General features: G+C 35.2%; 2 protein-coding genes across 5 annotated transcripts in view; both read left to right on the top strand.

Moving 5' to 3' along the window:
• The first annotated feature begins 1254 nt into the window (after positions 1 to 1254).
• Positions 1255 to 10167, top strand: LOC124386719 (myozenin-2-like). Of its 4 annotated transcripts, XM_046850667.1 has the most exons (7): positions 1255 to 1573; positions 2174 to 2210; positions 2415 to 2502; positions 3681 to 3838; positions 4434 to 4578; positions 6663 to 6846; positions 7205 to 10167. In XM_046850667.1, the coding sequence occupies exons 3-7, from the start codon at positions 2421 to 2423 to the stop codon at positions 7458 to 7460; spliced, it is 825 nt and encodes a 274-aa protein (XP_046706623.1). In that variant the 5' UTR covers positions 1255 to 1573; positions 2174 to 2210; positions 2415 to 2420; the 3' UTR covers positions 7461 to 10167. The 4 variants fall into 4 exon arrangements, with proteins under 4 accessions (XP_046706623.1, XP_046706622.1, XP_046706621.1 ...); XM_046850666.1 differs by lacking the exon at positions 2174 to 2210; XM_046850665.1 differs by having other exon boundaries at positions 1255 to 2502.
• A 3038-nt stretch (positions 10168 to 13205) lies between these two features.
• Positions 13206 to 16622, top strand: part of LOC124386836 (inactive ubiquitin carboxyl-terminal hydrolase 53) — a 40259-nt gene continuing 36842 nt past the window's right edge. Inside the window, 1 exon segment of the mRNA XM_046850819.1 lies at positions 13206 to 13843. The gene's annotated coding sequence lies outside the window, so the exon portion shown is untranslated.

Raw genomic sequence — 16622 nt, 5'->3', positions numbered from 1 at the left:
ATAGTCTATTGCAAGAATTATAAATATATAGGATGTCTTTGGATGTGGTTGCATTACATTTTCCATTAAATTAAACTAGGAGACCCAGACCTGCTCCTAAATGACTATGCCTCAGTGCACAAAGCCAGCTCCATGAAGATATGGTTTAAGTGGGTTGAAGATTTTGAGCTGCCTGCTATAGAGTTCTGACCTCAACTCAATTGAACACATTTGGGATGAATTGGAATGCTACTACAACAGCACATAACTTTAATAACACCCTTGTGATTGAATGAGCACAAATCTCCACAACCACACTCTGAAATCTAGTGGAACATCATCTCAAGAATGGAGGTTGTAATACAGTAAATGGTACCTAAATGTGGAATGAGAAGTTCAGAAAAACATACTAATCTTATGGTCAGGTGTCCAGAAACTTTTGCTAGTATAATAAATAGGTGACAGAAATGCTGTATATAGGTGGAGATAGATGCCAATAATATTTATTTGCAGTGCAAAAAGCTGGAAAACTAAAATAAACAAGAACACAAAAACAACAAGTCAAACAAACAATAACCAATACCTGGAACATGGAAGGCAACAACAGGCAACAATAACCATGGAAGGCAAACATGAGATAATTAGTGAGGTGAACAGTAAGAAAAGTGATATTTAACAAAAATGTGAAACAGATGCAGAGATCATGTGATATGACGTGAGGGTTTAGTGGCTGACAGGAAACATAGACATTTAGCAGAATCTGGACACTGAATGAAAAATGAAGAATTGTTTGTATTATTGTAGTTTACTGTAATAACTCCTCACCATGAGTTTACTGATCACATTCTTTGTTTCTCTGTATCACAACTGTTCCATGAAAATACAATATAGTATTGCTAAAAATGTGGACACCTAACTATAACATGCATATGTGCACTGAACATCTGGGATGAATTTCAATGTGCCGCAGGTCTCTATGCCCTACATCAGTACTTGACCTCACTAATGAATGGTCACACCCCCATAGTCAGGCTGCAATATTTAATAGGAAGACTTTCCCAGCAATGACAGATATAAATAGTAAAGAAAATAGATGTTAAAAACATCTGTGCACATAATTTACATTAACATATAAGAAAAATAAAAAAATAAATAAGTAAATTATATATATATATATATATATATATATATATATATATATATATATATATATATATATATACTCAAATAGTAACAATTGTATATTTTTGTATATGTTGTACTATTTATTTTACACACACACACACACACACACACACACACACACACACATTACTATAAAAAACAGACAAAGTCTAGAGAACAATTACAGCAGGAACTGACATTACCTAGCTCCATGAAACCTAAACATAGTATGTATGTCCTCATACTATATTTAACTACATACAGTGTAAGTCACCCGTTGAGACACCTCCCCCTTACCCCCATAATGCACTTGTCCAGACCACCTCAGTCCTTGGAAAAGACGGGTCACATTACTCAGTCTGTTCTACTTTATATCCTCTGAAGGATCCATATACAACCAAAGTCACCTACAGACACCTCCAAAGCACAGGTAAGGCCCTCCTTGCTCAGATGTGTGTATTTATAGGCGTACAAATGGAGAGAGCATTTGAATGAATCTGACTCTTGACCTACACTCATCAGTATCTGCTATATTGCACTTGTACTAATGTAGGGGAAAAAAATTCAACTCATACACTGAAAACATCATTAATCATATCATAGATAATTAAGATAGTTTTATCATTTGTAATTAAATGCTACATTGTTTTCTGCTTTAGCCTTGCTGCACTTTCTGTAACTCTGATCAATCTAATTCTCCATTTTTTGCTTATGTGTATGGTGAAATTCTGCTTAGGTTTATTTGTTGCATTTCCTACTTTGAACAGGGTTCCAGACCTAAAACAATGATTCTCTTTCTTTAAAATTTTCATAAAGCCATATTTCTCCTATTTCTGTTGGCGTGGCATCCTTGGTCTGGGAAATCTCAACTTAAGTATGTTCAGACAGTCTTAGTTGGGGATATGGGATCATAATAGCAGTGTGGAAATGATACATAGAGACAGTGTTTCACTTCTCTTTAATTTAGAAACACTTCATCAGATTCACCAGCCAAGTGTAATGTTTAATGTTGAATGTTGTGTCTCTTTAGATATATTCAGGACCATTCAGGTTTATAGGCATTTTGAGTGAGTGTCTGACACAGCATTTTGTATTTGTATTTAATGGCTCAACATTTTTAAGGGATGGGCTAACTTTAATTTTTAACTACATACTGTAAATCACATGAACAGGGTGTGAAAATAACCATTGTGAATTGTTTCAGTCTTTGATATAGAGAACATGGAATTATATAATAGTATATGCATGTAACTGCTTTTGTTTCTACACAGGACACAATGTCACAGCACTCTTTAATGACAGTAAGAGAGAGGAAAATGCAGGCAGCGGCCATTTGCAGAGAAATTCAAGGCACTGATGGTATGATCTTTCTTTAGCTATAAAGAGACACAAACAAATGCACTTTTATTTGTATTGCATATGTGGTCTCATGACCATAATTATGTGTGTGTGAAAAATAATGTGAAGCATAAAGAGTGATTAAAATGTGTAAGCATTTTAACTTAGAATTATTAACATTTGTATAGGTACTAAATTAGCTATAATCATTCAAATAACATGTCATTCTGTATTTGATAATGTAATGCACAGTGCATTTATACCTACAGACAGCCGGCCCACCAGTTCATGAGGTTTATTTTTGTAAATCACTCTCTGCCACACCCTGGCTGGGCTGTAAATAATCCAATGAGATGTTTTTACAACTGAAAGTAACTAATACTTTTGTAGTTGTCCTTAGGAAGCACTATTTCTGGTCATGGAAAACTGGCAGCTGAGCGATTAAAGATCCTTACCAGCTGTGAAAGTATGCTAATGGTGTATATTTCACAAAGTTTGGTAGATCTATAACACCTCCGTAATTAGCCAGTGTTGCACTGGTCAGTATGGACTGGATAAATGAGACCAGGGCCTAAAAACAGGACCTCAGTGGGAAACGTAATGGTAGATCTCCTGTCAAAGGAAGCATGAGTGAGTAAATGATTGAGGCACAAATGTAATGATTTAATTGTCGTAAAAAAAAAAAAAAAAACATAGAAAAGGAATGGGATAACTATTGTATATTATTGTTTACTGTGGTATATATATATATATATATATATATATATATATATATATATATATATATATATATATATATACTTTATTTTTTTTTTATTTACACTACATATACACTAGACTTTTTTCTAGATTTCTTTCTAGACTTTTTTCTAGACTTTTTCCTCTATTTGTTTGTGCCTCGACTCTCCAGGGAAGGCTTTCTTATAGATTTTGTAATGTGGCAAAGGAAATTCTTGCCCTTCAGAATATAAAGATTAGGTTTAAATTGTGATAATGAAATGCACAATTAATCTATTTTATTTGATATAAACCAGAGTGCCTGTCAGAGTTTTTAGAGCTGTTTGTGGAAACCAGGCCTAGATTGGAATCGTGACATTGTCTTGATTTAAGTGATAACCCTGACTATTTCAAATAGTTTATAAGCTAATGCATTTTTACAGAATTTGCACACCTAACATATGATTTGCTGATTTCCACAGAGATGGACCTGGGCCGAAAGGTGAACACACCTAAAGAAATCATGCTAGAAGAACTCTCTTTAGCTTCAAACAGGGGATCTCGGCTCTTCAAGATGCGCCAGAAACGCTCAGAGAAATACACATTTGATAGAATCCAGAATGTGTCTATTCGTATGAATGTAAGTGTGATTACTTAGGTAGAAAGTAAAATGCTACAATTAGTTAACAGATTTATATAATCAGTTTATGTCAGCAATAGAAAATGGAAGGGAGTTACTATGTTACTGTACACTTCACAGATATTATTGGGTCACAAGCTACAGGTGATTTAGCAGTGTTGCATAATGATATTAATATGTACATGTGTTAAATTATTAGAGTATATACCTTTTTTTGTCCCAAATATTTTTTTTTAAAGATTGTCAATGATAAGCAACAGGTTAGAAAAGAATGAGTGATGGTGTTCAGCTGTCATAATGCAGGTTTGCAGATAAAGTACAGACCTCCCAGATCAGATATTACAACATGGCTCTTTTTAACCAATAGTGTGTAAAGCATTATACACTTTCTCTACAATTCTATTCTCTCTACTGTAATGTTCTTAACAATGCTTAGGGAAAAATGGAGCAAAATGATGCATCATGTACTCTAAGAATTTGAGATATAACGCACCTCCAAGCAACACTTAGATAACTTTAACAAAAGTACCTTTTAAATACAATCCCCTCATTCTTTTACACTGTCCAATGCTCCTCTCATTTATAATTCTTGCAGGATGGTGTGATTCCTCCTGCACCAGGTATTGAAAACACAGCTATGAAAACTGAAGTAAATGGTGTTGAAGTTGACCAAGCATCAAAAACTCCTCCAAACACCCCTGACTCACACAATATACACAATCCTGACTTTATAGCCCCAGGTTAGTGCTCATACAAATGCACAATTTTCAAAACTCCACTTTGTGGACCAACTGGAAGCCTATTAAATGTCCTTTTATATTTGATAATAAGGACAAAGGTCATTCTGCTTCATCCTGACTGTTAGCATTCCTCTGTAATAGTCTAGAGCCTCACCAGGAAGTTTGTCAGGCATTTCCTGTATCTTTTAGGTTCTGACCCATTGCAGCAGCTGTCCTTGATCGCATTTCAGATTTAACAGATTTGTATCGCTTATATACACACTGATCTGGCTTTCTAAACCTAGGCTGTGCTTACTGGCTTTACTGTAATCCAATGTGCAGTTCTGTCAAATGTCACAAATGTAAATGTACAAGTATGTAATTTGCCAAATACCAAAATTTGCAACATCTGCTTGCACATTCTGTAAACCAACAATTTGATTCATTTTTTTAATCAGAAGCAGTATTGTAGAACATTCTGAAAATTACTGCTGAAAGAATCTTAGTTATCTGTAGCCTTTCTGTCTTGACCCTGGTCAGGCCCTCAGGCCTCTGTGGGCCTGTTAAACTAAACAAGAATAGCACACAGTGACAAAATAACATTGTTACATAAACTCTGTTTTGGGCCAGATTTGAGGGGTGCTGTTGTGTTTTCTACTTGTTTTTATGATTTTTTTTTTTATTGATTTTTTCTAATTGTGCAAAGTCACACAGGTATGATACATAATTGTTTCATATTGATTTACTATAAAGAGGGCGAAAGGAAAATTACTTTGAAAAAATGGACTAAATAATCCTTTGAATATCAGGGACTTGAAATGTCAGTAAATTCAAATCCAGTAAAGAAGGATTAAAAATAAACTTAAAAAATAAAATTAAGTTAAGTAACATTTTTAATAAAAATCATTAAAAATACTTTAATGATTGGCCTTCATAGTGAACCGAATTCATAAAGACCTCACCAGAAAATATGATATAGTAATATGAAGGTTAAGTTTTAATACATGTATGTATGGAAAAAAAGCAGTAATAGAAGAGAAATAAAAGATTAAATGTGGTTGAATGGTAACTGACGTTGGTGAAAATTAAAGCATTGCACACAATGAACAACATTAGACTGAAACTAGCCACTGTGAAATCAAACTGAAATCGTAAAGCAGTAACGCAGTAAAGTGGTAAAGTTGCAGTAAAACCCTTTTCCTGTCTACCCGTAGATCCCCCAATTTCTTGTCTGACCGAATGATGGCGCCAAACCTAACCTTACATACTGTAGTCATTAAGTCTGCATGTTCATCTAAAAGAAGTTGGTAATTTTTTACTCCCATTAACTAACCTAATGTACAGAAATTATACTGAGTCTACAAATAGTATAAATATATTTGATGAGCCTTCCTAATCCAATTGGTTCTTAGGTCTGGTTCTTTAGTATATACAGTACATCTGAGAAAAGTTCTGAAACAAATATTAATAAATTAACAAATAAATTTAATCCTAGTTAGTGTGTCAGTGTTGTTTTACCTTGCAGAAAAAAATGGCTGTTTGTCATTGTTAACTCAGGATAGATAAAAAACATGAGCATAATTATCATGACACTATGCAAAGACAAAAGTAGCCAAAGTAGTCAAATGTGTACTTTAATAGTTTTCCAGTCATTTTAAAATTTGCGTTTATCAGTTTTTTTTCCATTAAGATAATCTAAACACTGTATTTCAATAAATAATAATAATAATAATAATAATAATAATAAAATTAAATAATAATAATAATAATAATAAATTATGCCTTAGACAAGTGAATAATGGAGATCGTGCATAATAAATAGTTATTTTGATCTATATTTGATTGTAATTTATATCTGGTTTAATAGAAATATTTTTTAAATGCCTCTTATTCCTAGTGATGATACTTTCACATAAAAGATTATCTTATTTCAAATAATTAACAAATATTAGGAAACGTTTTCCTCAGAAATACTCCATAAAGAAGGCTGCAGACATGGTGTCATTCATTTCTAATGAAAGCATTGCAGGTCATATCTGACCTGTGACTGTTTCTCTGCTTGGGCTGTTCAGGATCATTTCTCACCTTTGATGTGTGTTATTCAGGTTATGGTGGTCCACTGAAGGATGTTCCAGCAGAGAAATTCAACCGCACAGCTGTTCCAAAGTCCTACCACTCTCCCTGGGAGCAGGCTCTCTTCAGTGATCCCTCTTTAGCTGACACGCTGCATTTACAATTGCCTGAATCTGAGCCTACACCTGAGATCCCACAGTACAAGAGCTTTAATCGGTGAGTAATGTTGTGAATAAAAGAAATATATTACTCATCTGTCTATCATATTAAATCCAGCTTTTTAACATGCCTTAGGGGTATGGCAGAATCCAGGAATGTTTCTTTATTGTAGAACAACTATATTTTCTGAGACAAATGATGCAACATGGAAATATTTAAACTGTTTTCTAAAAGTATTTTTAGTACCTAATGTTTGACTGGGTAGAATACAATGTTCCACCACAAATTTATTCAAACCTGCATTTGACAGAAGAGGAATGTTTGAGTTTTTTTTTTATAGCAGATGTGTCATCAGACAGTAATTTTATTTAGTCATATTAGTTTCAGGAGCATTAACATGTAACCTGTTGCTTAGGATGGCAACTCCATTTGGTGGCTTTGGAAATGCCCCTAAAGCCCCAGTCAAGTCAGTTGAAGTTAACATTCTCCCAAGTGCCTCCAGTCTTCCACCCCCAGAAGTTGCAGCTGACCTCCCACTCTTGCGACCCTCCTTCAACAGGACAGCTCTAGGCTGGGTGACTGATAATGCCCCTCTGATCCATGCCTCTGCCTCCCTGGAGCCAAAATCATCCAAGCTGGCAATGTTTATCCCTGAATCTGACGAACTTTAAGTACTTACATTGCTAATGTGATAAATATGAAGTTATACTGACTTTCTATGTATAAGTCTTAGTTATTTTAAAGAAAACCATTGCTGTTATCACATAATTTCAGAATTATGTAATATGAGTTTTCCTTTATATATATAAAGAAATATTTGTTTAATTACACTATAATTTAAAGCTGTCCCATAAAGTATTACCTATTCTATTCTATTATATTTAAATGTAAGCCCTGGAAAGAAATCTTACATTATGTGTAATTTTTGACCACATGTTAAAATCATGTGAAAGTGATTTACAAATACATGATTCCCAATTAGCACATGGGAACAAACACATGTGAGTGACAAAAGTAAAAACAACACTTCATGTGTAAAATTATCATGTCACAGTAAACGAGTGTATATATACTTGTAAAGGAAGATGCAGTGTGAAGAAGAATGGTTTTTTTATTATTAAATTTAAAACTTCTGGAAGTGCTGCCATGATAGCAGAGGAATCATGTTCTTGCTGTCATGCAGCTGGGTGAATAGATGGCTCCAGGATGCACTATGGATAGAAGGCAAGTCAGTGAAGACAGTCTGATGCTCTGGGCAATGTTTTGATAGGAAACCTTTCCTAGCTTTTCATGTATATGCTACTTTTACATGATATTTGCATGATATAACCAAGCTACTTGTTGCAGACCATAAAATATTATTATTATTATTATTATTATTATTATTATTATTATTATTATTTACAAATAATAAAAGACAAGGCATTTGTTCAGAAATGTGGCCTGTTTATAATGTGACTAGAAAGAACAGGTAAAATGTACACAACCATTTAATAGTTGTGTAATGGTGAATGGTTTTGATATGAACAACATACAGCTGCTCAAATTAGTTGCACTGTACATCTTAAGTCAACATGTCTTTTCAAGGTTACAATCTCCAGACCTGACAAACCATATCTGTTTTACTCAGAGGATGGGATAAGTGACATGTCTCTTGCCTTTTGGCTACACTGCTGTCTCTTTCATGCAGTCAGGCTGACAGTGATGTGTTCAGTGCACTGTTCATTTTTTTTCAGGAGATCAATGCAGATTTATATATTTGTGATTGTGTGTTGATTGTCAGTCTGTAAAAACAGTTTCTTTATGTAATTTACAGTCATTTCTGAGTTTTTCTTTTTGATTTTACATTAACACGAGCATTTTAGTTTCCCTTGGTGGTTTCAGAGTAGCACCAGCTACTCTTAACTTACTTTAAGCTTTATAAGTGAAATTGGCAAACCAGCATATTTCCTCATAAGCTACTTTTCCATTTAAATTTTGGAATTTCGCATTATACATTGCTATGAGTGCATGTCTATGTTAATATACATTCAAGTAAGACGGAGGCTTTAAAATTATATTAAATCTATCTGGGATTGATCTGCAGACTATGCTGTTTAGTTGATCTATAGATGCAATTGAGAAAATGTAAAAACTTTTTATTACATGTTAAACACATTGAACACCGGATTTAATTTAGTGCAGCTCGACGACATATCCATCTCATGGGTGAACAAGTTCTTGCTGGATAGATTCCAACCAATTAGCCTGGGACTCCCTGCATCAAAGATAGTAGATTGCACATTCATCTAACCAGACTACAAATAATCTTCTTTGAGCTGATGTGTGATTGATGCACAAGCTCATATCATATGATCTACTGTACCATAACACACACACACACACACACACACACACACACACACACACACACACACACATACACACACACACGCACACAGACTACAACACATACTAGGCATGCTGATGTTGATCTAATTGCTAGCAATTAAAAGTTTGAGGTTGTGATGTCAGTTTTCAGCCTTATTCTTAAAAGCAGGCAAAATACAAATAAAGTCTTATTATGTCTCATTATCTAAATAATTACTATAAAATAATTACTATAGAATATAATTAATGGTTAATAGAGACTTAGTAGGTGAAGAAATATTTATATGTATTGTTATATTTCATACTGTATCGTCATCATCTTTTTTATTATTATTATTTTCACCACTATGTTCAGCTGATGTTAATCAGTGAACACTGTGTTCAGCTCCACTCACCACTCACATAAACACAAGTGTGGGGCAGAGGGGCAGAGGGGCATAAGTGTTAGTAATCTAGTACATCATGTATATAGTACAACGTGTAATACAACATGCTGTGTACATTTCCTAAAAAGTCCCTCACTTACATATGATGAATTTATACTTTATTAATCAGCATGCTAAGAAATGTCCTTCAGAGCATATTTTTCATGGCTGGAATTTCATTGCCCTATGAAGACCTCAGCAAAGCATGACAAAAATAATTTGAAGGCTTTTTGGTCATCCACTACATCCTGATTCAATAAGCAAATGAAGATACTTAAAGGCCCACTCAGGCATGAAGTGTTTATTTGAGAGTCGCTAACTGAATGTGTTTGACACTAAGGTTTATTAGTTCTTTTGATTGGTCGAGCTAACTTTCAACACAGCTGTTCTTCCTTGAATATGACTCTCCACATATTCAGGAACAGATACAGAAGAAAATCTCTTCTGTTATTATCTGTTTTTTTGGTTTATGGTTAAATGGATTCATTTGGCACATAGTGGTAGCAGGGTTTAGAGTAGTATAAATCATTCTAGTTCTGCTTGTGTTTTATAAGACTGTAATGTTGTTTTCTGTTAGTCGGGTTTTGACATTTAAATAAACACAGGGCTTGTATGTTTATGTTTTATGTTAAATTCATACTAGGACCCTGCCTCAGACTTATTTCAATACACTGCAAATCTAAATAGATGGGGGGGGGGGGGGGTCTTTTTAATTATAGTTAATCCATAATATGCTCTCTGAATGTAAAGCATGCACATCATCAACAAATGACCCAGGAACAAGTGGTCTTCAGGAGACGCTTACAGTGCACTGTACATCTCAGACTGGATTCAGTCAAAGAGAAAATATGCAAGGTCAAAAGTTTGGTGCTGGGTTGCAGAGAACTTTGCATAGCAGCAGGGTATAATGTGTCAAATGTGACACGGAAAGCTTCCGCTTCAAAGCACTAACATTCTGAAGCTAATTTCAAATTTTTTATTGCAACATTCTACCCATTTTTATTATAATATAGTTTTTGTTTTGTCCATTGAAAAGAGCTAAACAAAATTTCAATAATTGGTGCAATACTATACAACTTCTACATAATATCTTTAAATAGATTTTAGCAATATACACTGGAGAAAAAAATACATTTACTATACTAAAATTTAATTCATGTTAAGAAGCCCAGATCTTTACTGAGTCATGGTCAAAATCCTTCCCTGTTTTGCAAATGGAAATGGGATCCTCCAGAGTCCAATTAATGCCTCAACAATGCCAACAAGTAAAACACAACCTGTTCTCCTGAGGCGGATGTATGTGAATGATATATGCAGCTGTTTCAGTTGGTTGAACCAGCACTGAACTATACATTCTTTACTTATGATTTTACATGCCATATATGTTGAACCGAGCTATATTTATCATACTCACATCAGTTGTAAAATGAAAAGTCAGTGTTCCAGCAACTTATCCACACAAAGCAATGCATGGCAAGAGTTTTCCTCAATGATGTGTCAATGGAAAAAACATTTTTTGTATCTTATCCTAAATGTCAGGGACTGCTCGTCTGCTCTAGCTGTATCAGTGAAAGCCTTTGCTACCACGGTTACAGCAAACATTAAAAGGAAAATACATCACCATCACCCCTCAACAATGTTCCATGGCTGATGTAACATGGGTAAATGCCAGAAATGGCAGAAATTTGTTCCTGTCTTTAGACCTTTACTCAAATCTTTGAGTTCAATTAAAAAAAACAACTCATATTTTTAATACCCTTCCCCCAGTGAAACAAACAGGCTGTGTGCAATGAAATCTTTACTGATTGTAAAGTATATCACTGGCCAGGTATCAACATCATATTGTTCTTTCAACAGGTCATCATGCAACCACATTGAATCTACACACCTGAGAAGTGTAAACATGACTAATGCCACAGAGGCACATATAGGCACATTTATGTTCGTTTAAATTTATTCTTTTTTTTTTTTTTTTTACTATACAGTTTTCCCAAAAGGATACTGGTAGTTTATGACCTAGCAAACTAGTATAAGGATGCATACACATTAATAAGTCACTCTGGAAAAGAGTGTCAAAATGTAAATGCGAATGGTTAAACCATGATTTCAAAATATTTTACAAATTTAAACATACAAATAAATATGAGGTTAACACCAATATGGTTCATACTATTTTAAGAAAAAATAAATAAATGTAATGGAACATGCTGTATATCAGTTATTCCAATTTGCAATGCACACCACTACACATCTGCTTATTTATTCCAGTTTGCATTCTCTTTGATACTTTATCACAGTTCCTGGAAACAGATCATCCCACCATAGAAATAGATAAAATTTTGCAAGATCTAGTTGCAGACCTTGCTGAACACTCCTAGTTCTTCTTTTCAGCTGCATAGATATTATTTAGTATGATCATTTTCTGGAAATATTAAAGCGACTGTACAAGGCTACTGCAAATCCACGAGGCTTGCAATTCTTGTGGCCATATAGTATTGCATCACAATTATGGAATGCTGTTTCTTAATCCATAAGGAAATTTATTCTGCAAGACCCTCGTACCTCATACAAACATATACTCAAACATTTGACTCATTGTTTTTCTTTAATGTCAATGCGGATTAGACTTCAGCCTACCTCATTACTAGTGCTGAAACATATACTCTGTTTGGAGCCTACAGAAGGGAAATGCTTTGACTCGTCAATGGGCTTCTCAAGTGCTTCCTGAGGAAAAGCCTGGCCCACTGAGATACAATGTGACCTCTCACCAACCACGCTTTATTACTTGCTCTGATCGCTTTGAACAATCAAACAGCTCATGCTTAGCAGGTGCACTGATAGGAACCTCTGCCCTCTGTGCTAGATTTATTGACCCAGGTTTGATGGACATAACTTAGGAACTATGTCCAAAAAGGTTTACATTCTAGGAACTTAAAGAAATGCAAAATAAATAATATTTTAATACTTCTTCTATGAAAGAGGCTGCATGCATTATAGAAATATTCAAATAGATGCAGTATATATTAAAATACCATATTGATAATCATTATGAAAATTATGATATTAAGTTCAAAGCAGAGCTGGAAAAGTTTTTTCTTTACAAAGAAAGCAGACTTTATTAATTAGGGATATGATATAAATGTTTTATTATTATTATTATTATTATTATTTCAGGTAACTATGGGCCTATATTTATATTGTATTCTTTTTTTTTTTTGCAACTAGAGACCCATTTGTTTAACAGCCAAGTTTTTATTTGGTATATTTTCCTACTGCATTTATGTATGTACTATTTAATTTTTATTCATATATTTTTCATTTTGCATACATTGTATTATATAGTGATCATCCCTGTATCATTAAAAATTAATCAGCATTAGCATAATGTTGTTTCCACACTTTTTCTTCAGTATCAGTAAACTCTAGAGACTGCTGTGTGATCACATTCATACAGATTACACTTTTGTAGATCTGATGTTTGATGTGCATGATTTTTTTTTTTTTTGCATTGCGCTCCTGCAGCCACAAGCGTACTCTGAGGAAGTTTTCAAAACGAGAAATATCAGGAAAGAGCCGCAATGTTGAAACAATCCTAAAATGAGTAGAATACCTTTATTGATTGAGAGTTTAGCAGACATGCAACTCCTCCCTTTTGCCTTTGGGTAGCACGTGCTGTGTCCAAAGCGCGAGAGCGCAGAGAACACAGTGGGTGCTGGTGGGCGGGGCTTTGCGGCGAGGCGGACCCCAAAAACGGGCGTGGCTTCAGTACCAGCTCTTGTAGTGGGAGAGGCGTGGCTTCAGTACAAGGCTCCGTACTAGAGGCGGGGCGTAAGTGCGGTACGACGTACATGCAAGGGCGGAGTTTGAGCTCAACACTGGAAACATCACTGATCCTGAATTTCAGGTGGCTGCAGAGAGTCGACTTTTGCTCACTACCGCCGCACACAAACATTCACTGTAGAGGGAGCTGCAATCCTACCGGGGACGCTGTGATTCCGAGTGTTTTCATTGAGATGCGGATGAAAAAAAAAATGAAATGGCTAAGAAATCACAACTTCAACGCAAAAAAGACTTTCTGTCTCGCCAGTCATTCGTTTACTTTACTTAAGTGACAACTTCACTGAACCACAAGCGCTTCTTCCGCCTTTGTCACTCCGGCAGCCGACGCTGGAGCATAAAACACTGACACTTGGGAATAATCGCTGAGCAAAAGTCGATCGGATAAAGAGACAAAATCATCCTGAAAAGTCATCCAGATGGTGAGTATGGTGTGTTACCATACCAAAGAGTTAAGCTTTTTTTTTTGCAAACTTTCCTCCATTTTTTTCTGTCTCCCTCTGCGCATGTGACGGAGCCGGAAATCTACCTGACTCAGGTGATCAGGTTTTGTTGCTCCCACCATATTAGAGCTCACCGTCATATAAAATAATATGTCGTACCCTTTAAAAACATTAAATCTCTGTTGTATTATATCACTAAAAACAAATAAGCGATATGTCATTTGAAGTTATATGTAACGTCAACGCCAGACCTCGACCTCTTGCGTAGCTTCCTGCCTTTTCATCTAATATTTGCTCTTTTCTTTCAGTAGTGTAGATGTGTGTGTGTGTGTGTGTGTGTGTGTGTGTGTGTGTTTGGGCGTCATTTTTATTTTATTTTTAATTTTAGAATAACCTGTTCTCTATTCATGTTAATTCAGTGAAACTCCTATCGATACCACCCTCAGTTCTACTACGCAGCACTCCAGGAATTTCGAAAAGACCTGCTCTTGTTTACATCTTGAGATTTTCAGCTCCTGGTCGTTCCCTTCACCCATCACATTTTTTAAAAGAGGCCAAAATATTTAATTTGAGTTTACCGTATTCCCAAATAAATATATCCAATAAATGAAAACATACACACACATATTACTCAATTACCTGAAAAGCAGCAAGTAAAGAGAAACAAATGTTTATGATCAGTGAAATTAGTAGTGAATTTTATTATATGTTGAAGATATAAATCTTTATTGAAGCGCTATCATAATAGCATCTGTGTTTTTAATAAGTCGCATACTGTACAAACATCCCCACGGTTATATATTATATACGAGTAACAAAATGCATTTGTGGGTAAAGATTTGGTAGACAGTTGTTTTATAGTATTTTGTATTCCGCAAATAATGCTCCAAACGAATTACTTAAATTAGTTGTCTTTTCTTCATTTTGCTGCTTTTTAGTTATCTAGATATTACTAAGCATCTTTAAATAAATGCATCTTGGGCCCTGGTCATTTTTGGCATAAACAAAGCTATAATATAATGTAGATTTAAAAGCACCCATTTCTGATCCTGCTCGTGTAGGTAAGAGTATATATTTGTGGTTTAGTTTATTGAGAAAAAAAAAAGTTACTGTAAAAAAATTAAAAAAGCCAAAATTGTTGTACCCTGTCACATGGGTAGCTCTTCAGTATGTTTACCTGTAGAGAATGCTGAATAACCGGCTGAGGTTTGGCACGTTGCTGCAATCTGCCCTAAGATTAGCAATGCTTTTCATGTTATTGCCTCATTACAGACCTTGTTTAAAAAAAAAAAAAAAAGAAAGGTGAAAAATCTTGAATCTCCAGTCGATTTCTGCATATCTGCCTAGTAATGGTATCAAAATGATTGCATGAGATATAAAAAAAAAAAATCTAGTGTGAGATCATTATGATACAATAAAAAAGGCCACAAGTAATGGGCTCCTGTAAAAGAAGTCTGGTATCTTGTAAAAGAATTCATAAGAGTGAGCTTGAAATTACCGTTTCATCGCCGTCTGAGAAATCCCATTAATCACAATAAAGATGAATGGAATGGAAAGCTGTTGGCTGCACCGTAGCGCTGACATTTATTATCAAGCCACATGGAAATGAGTGTGTTTAGGAAGTGACTTGCGACATATAAGGGATAATATTCAACCTCTCGGAAATGCTGCAGGAAAAAGGCTCCGGGTTGTTTCATGTACTCTTCCCGAGGTTGGGTGTGTCTGTGAGAGGGAATGTGCAGCAAAAAATGTTCTAGATCTTGGCTGTGTGCGTTTGAGGCTTGGTGGCGCGCGCGCGTGCGTGCGTGCGTGCGTGTGTGTGTGTGTGTGTGTGTAAACGCACTACCTGTACAGTCTCTCAGGGCTCAAAGTGCTGACTGCATGCTGGAACACGGTGCACAGTGTACAGGAAGCCCACACAGGAAACGGCCACTGCATTGTTGCTGGAAGCCAGTACGTCCCGCTCCTGTCCACTGGGAATCCAGCCGCTCCTACAGTGTTGTTGCTGAGTTTCAGGAGCGTGTCACATTTCGCCCTTACACACACTTGCACAAAGGCTGGAGGTTTTTTGCTCGACCGCATCTGGCATTGGTGTTTGTGTGATTAGGAAGAGGATATTTTTTTTGTGAAAACAGAAGTATATGTCTTGGCTTGTTCACAGTGGTGCACAGCTTCCTATATTTCTTACATTCCTGTTTTATTGCCATGTATTTGCTCAAACTGCCATTGTGCATTTTTATTTTTTTTTCTTAACTAGCTTAGTTGGTCTATTGTTTTGGATGTTTTCACTTCACACGTGTTAGTAATTTATGGCTTTTGCAAATTCCATAATGCTTCTATCTGACAATCTAATTGCTACTAATCAAATTTATGGTTTCATTCATCAATTGCTTGTCAGTTCAAAACGGTGAGAAAACCCATTCTGGAGGATTCGATAAGATAATGTGCATTTCTTTGTTTATTTATTTTTCATTTTTGACGTACACGCTTTTCATTCATTTGGATATTTTGTAGGTTTGTTTTATTGATCATCCTCTTAACCTGTTTCCATTTCACACTTCTTGTTACTAGTTGCATATACATTTTTTTCTGGATGCCTTGCTTTCAAAGCCATATCAGCCCATATTACTGTAGTAGTAATTTGTTGATTAGGTGAAAGTGTATAATATGGCTTTCCGTGGCAGTGAAGTTATTTACGTTCTAGACCGGGTTTTCCTTTGTCCAAGTGGGTCTTCTCCAGGTTCTTTGGTTTACTTCT

The sequence above is a fragment of the Silurus meridionalis genome, chromosome 6 (genome assembly GCF_014805685.1).
Source record: "Silurus meridionalis isolate SWU-2019-XX chromosome 6, ASM1480568v1, whole genome shotgun sequence".
Classification (NCBI taxonomy): Eukaryota; Metazoa; Chordata; class Actinopteri; order Siluriformes; family Siluridae; genus Silurus; species Silurus meridionalis.
The sequence above is the reverse complement of the archived record's forward strand: the minus strand, read 5'-3'. Positions and strand labels throughout refer to the sequence as shown.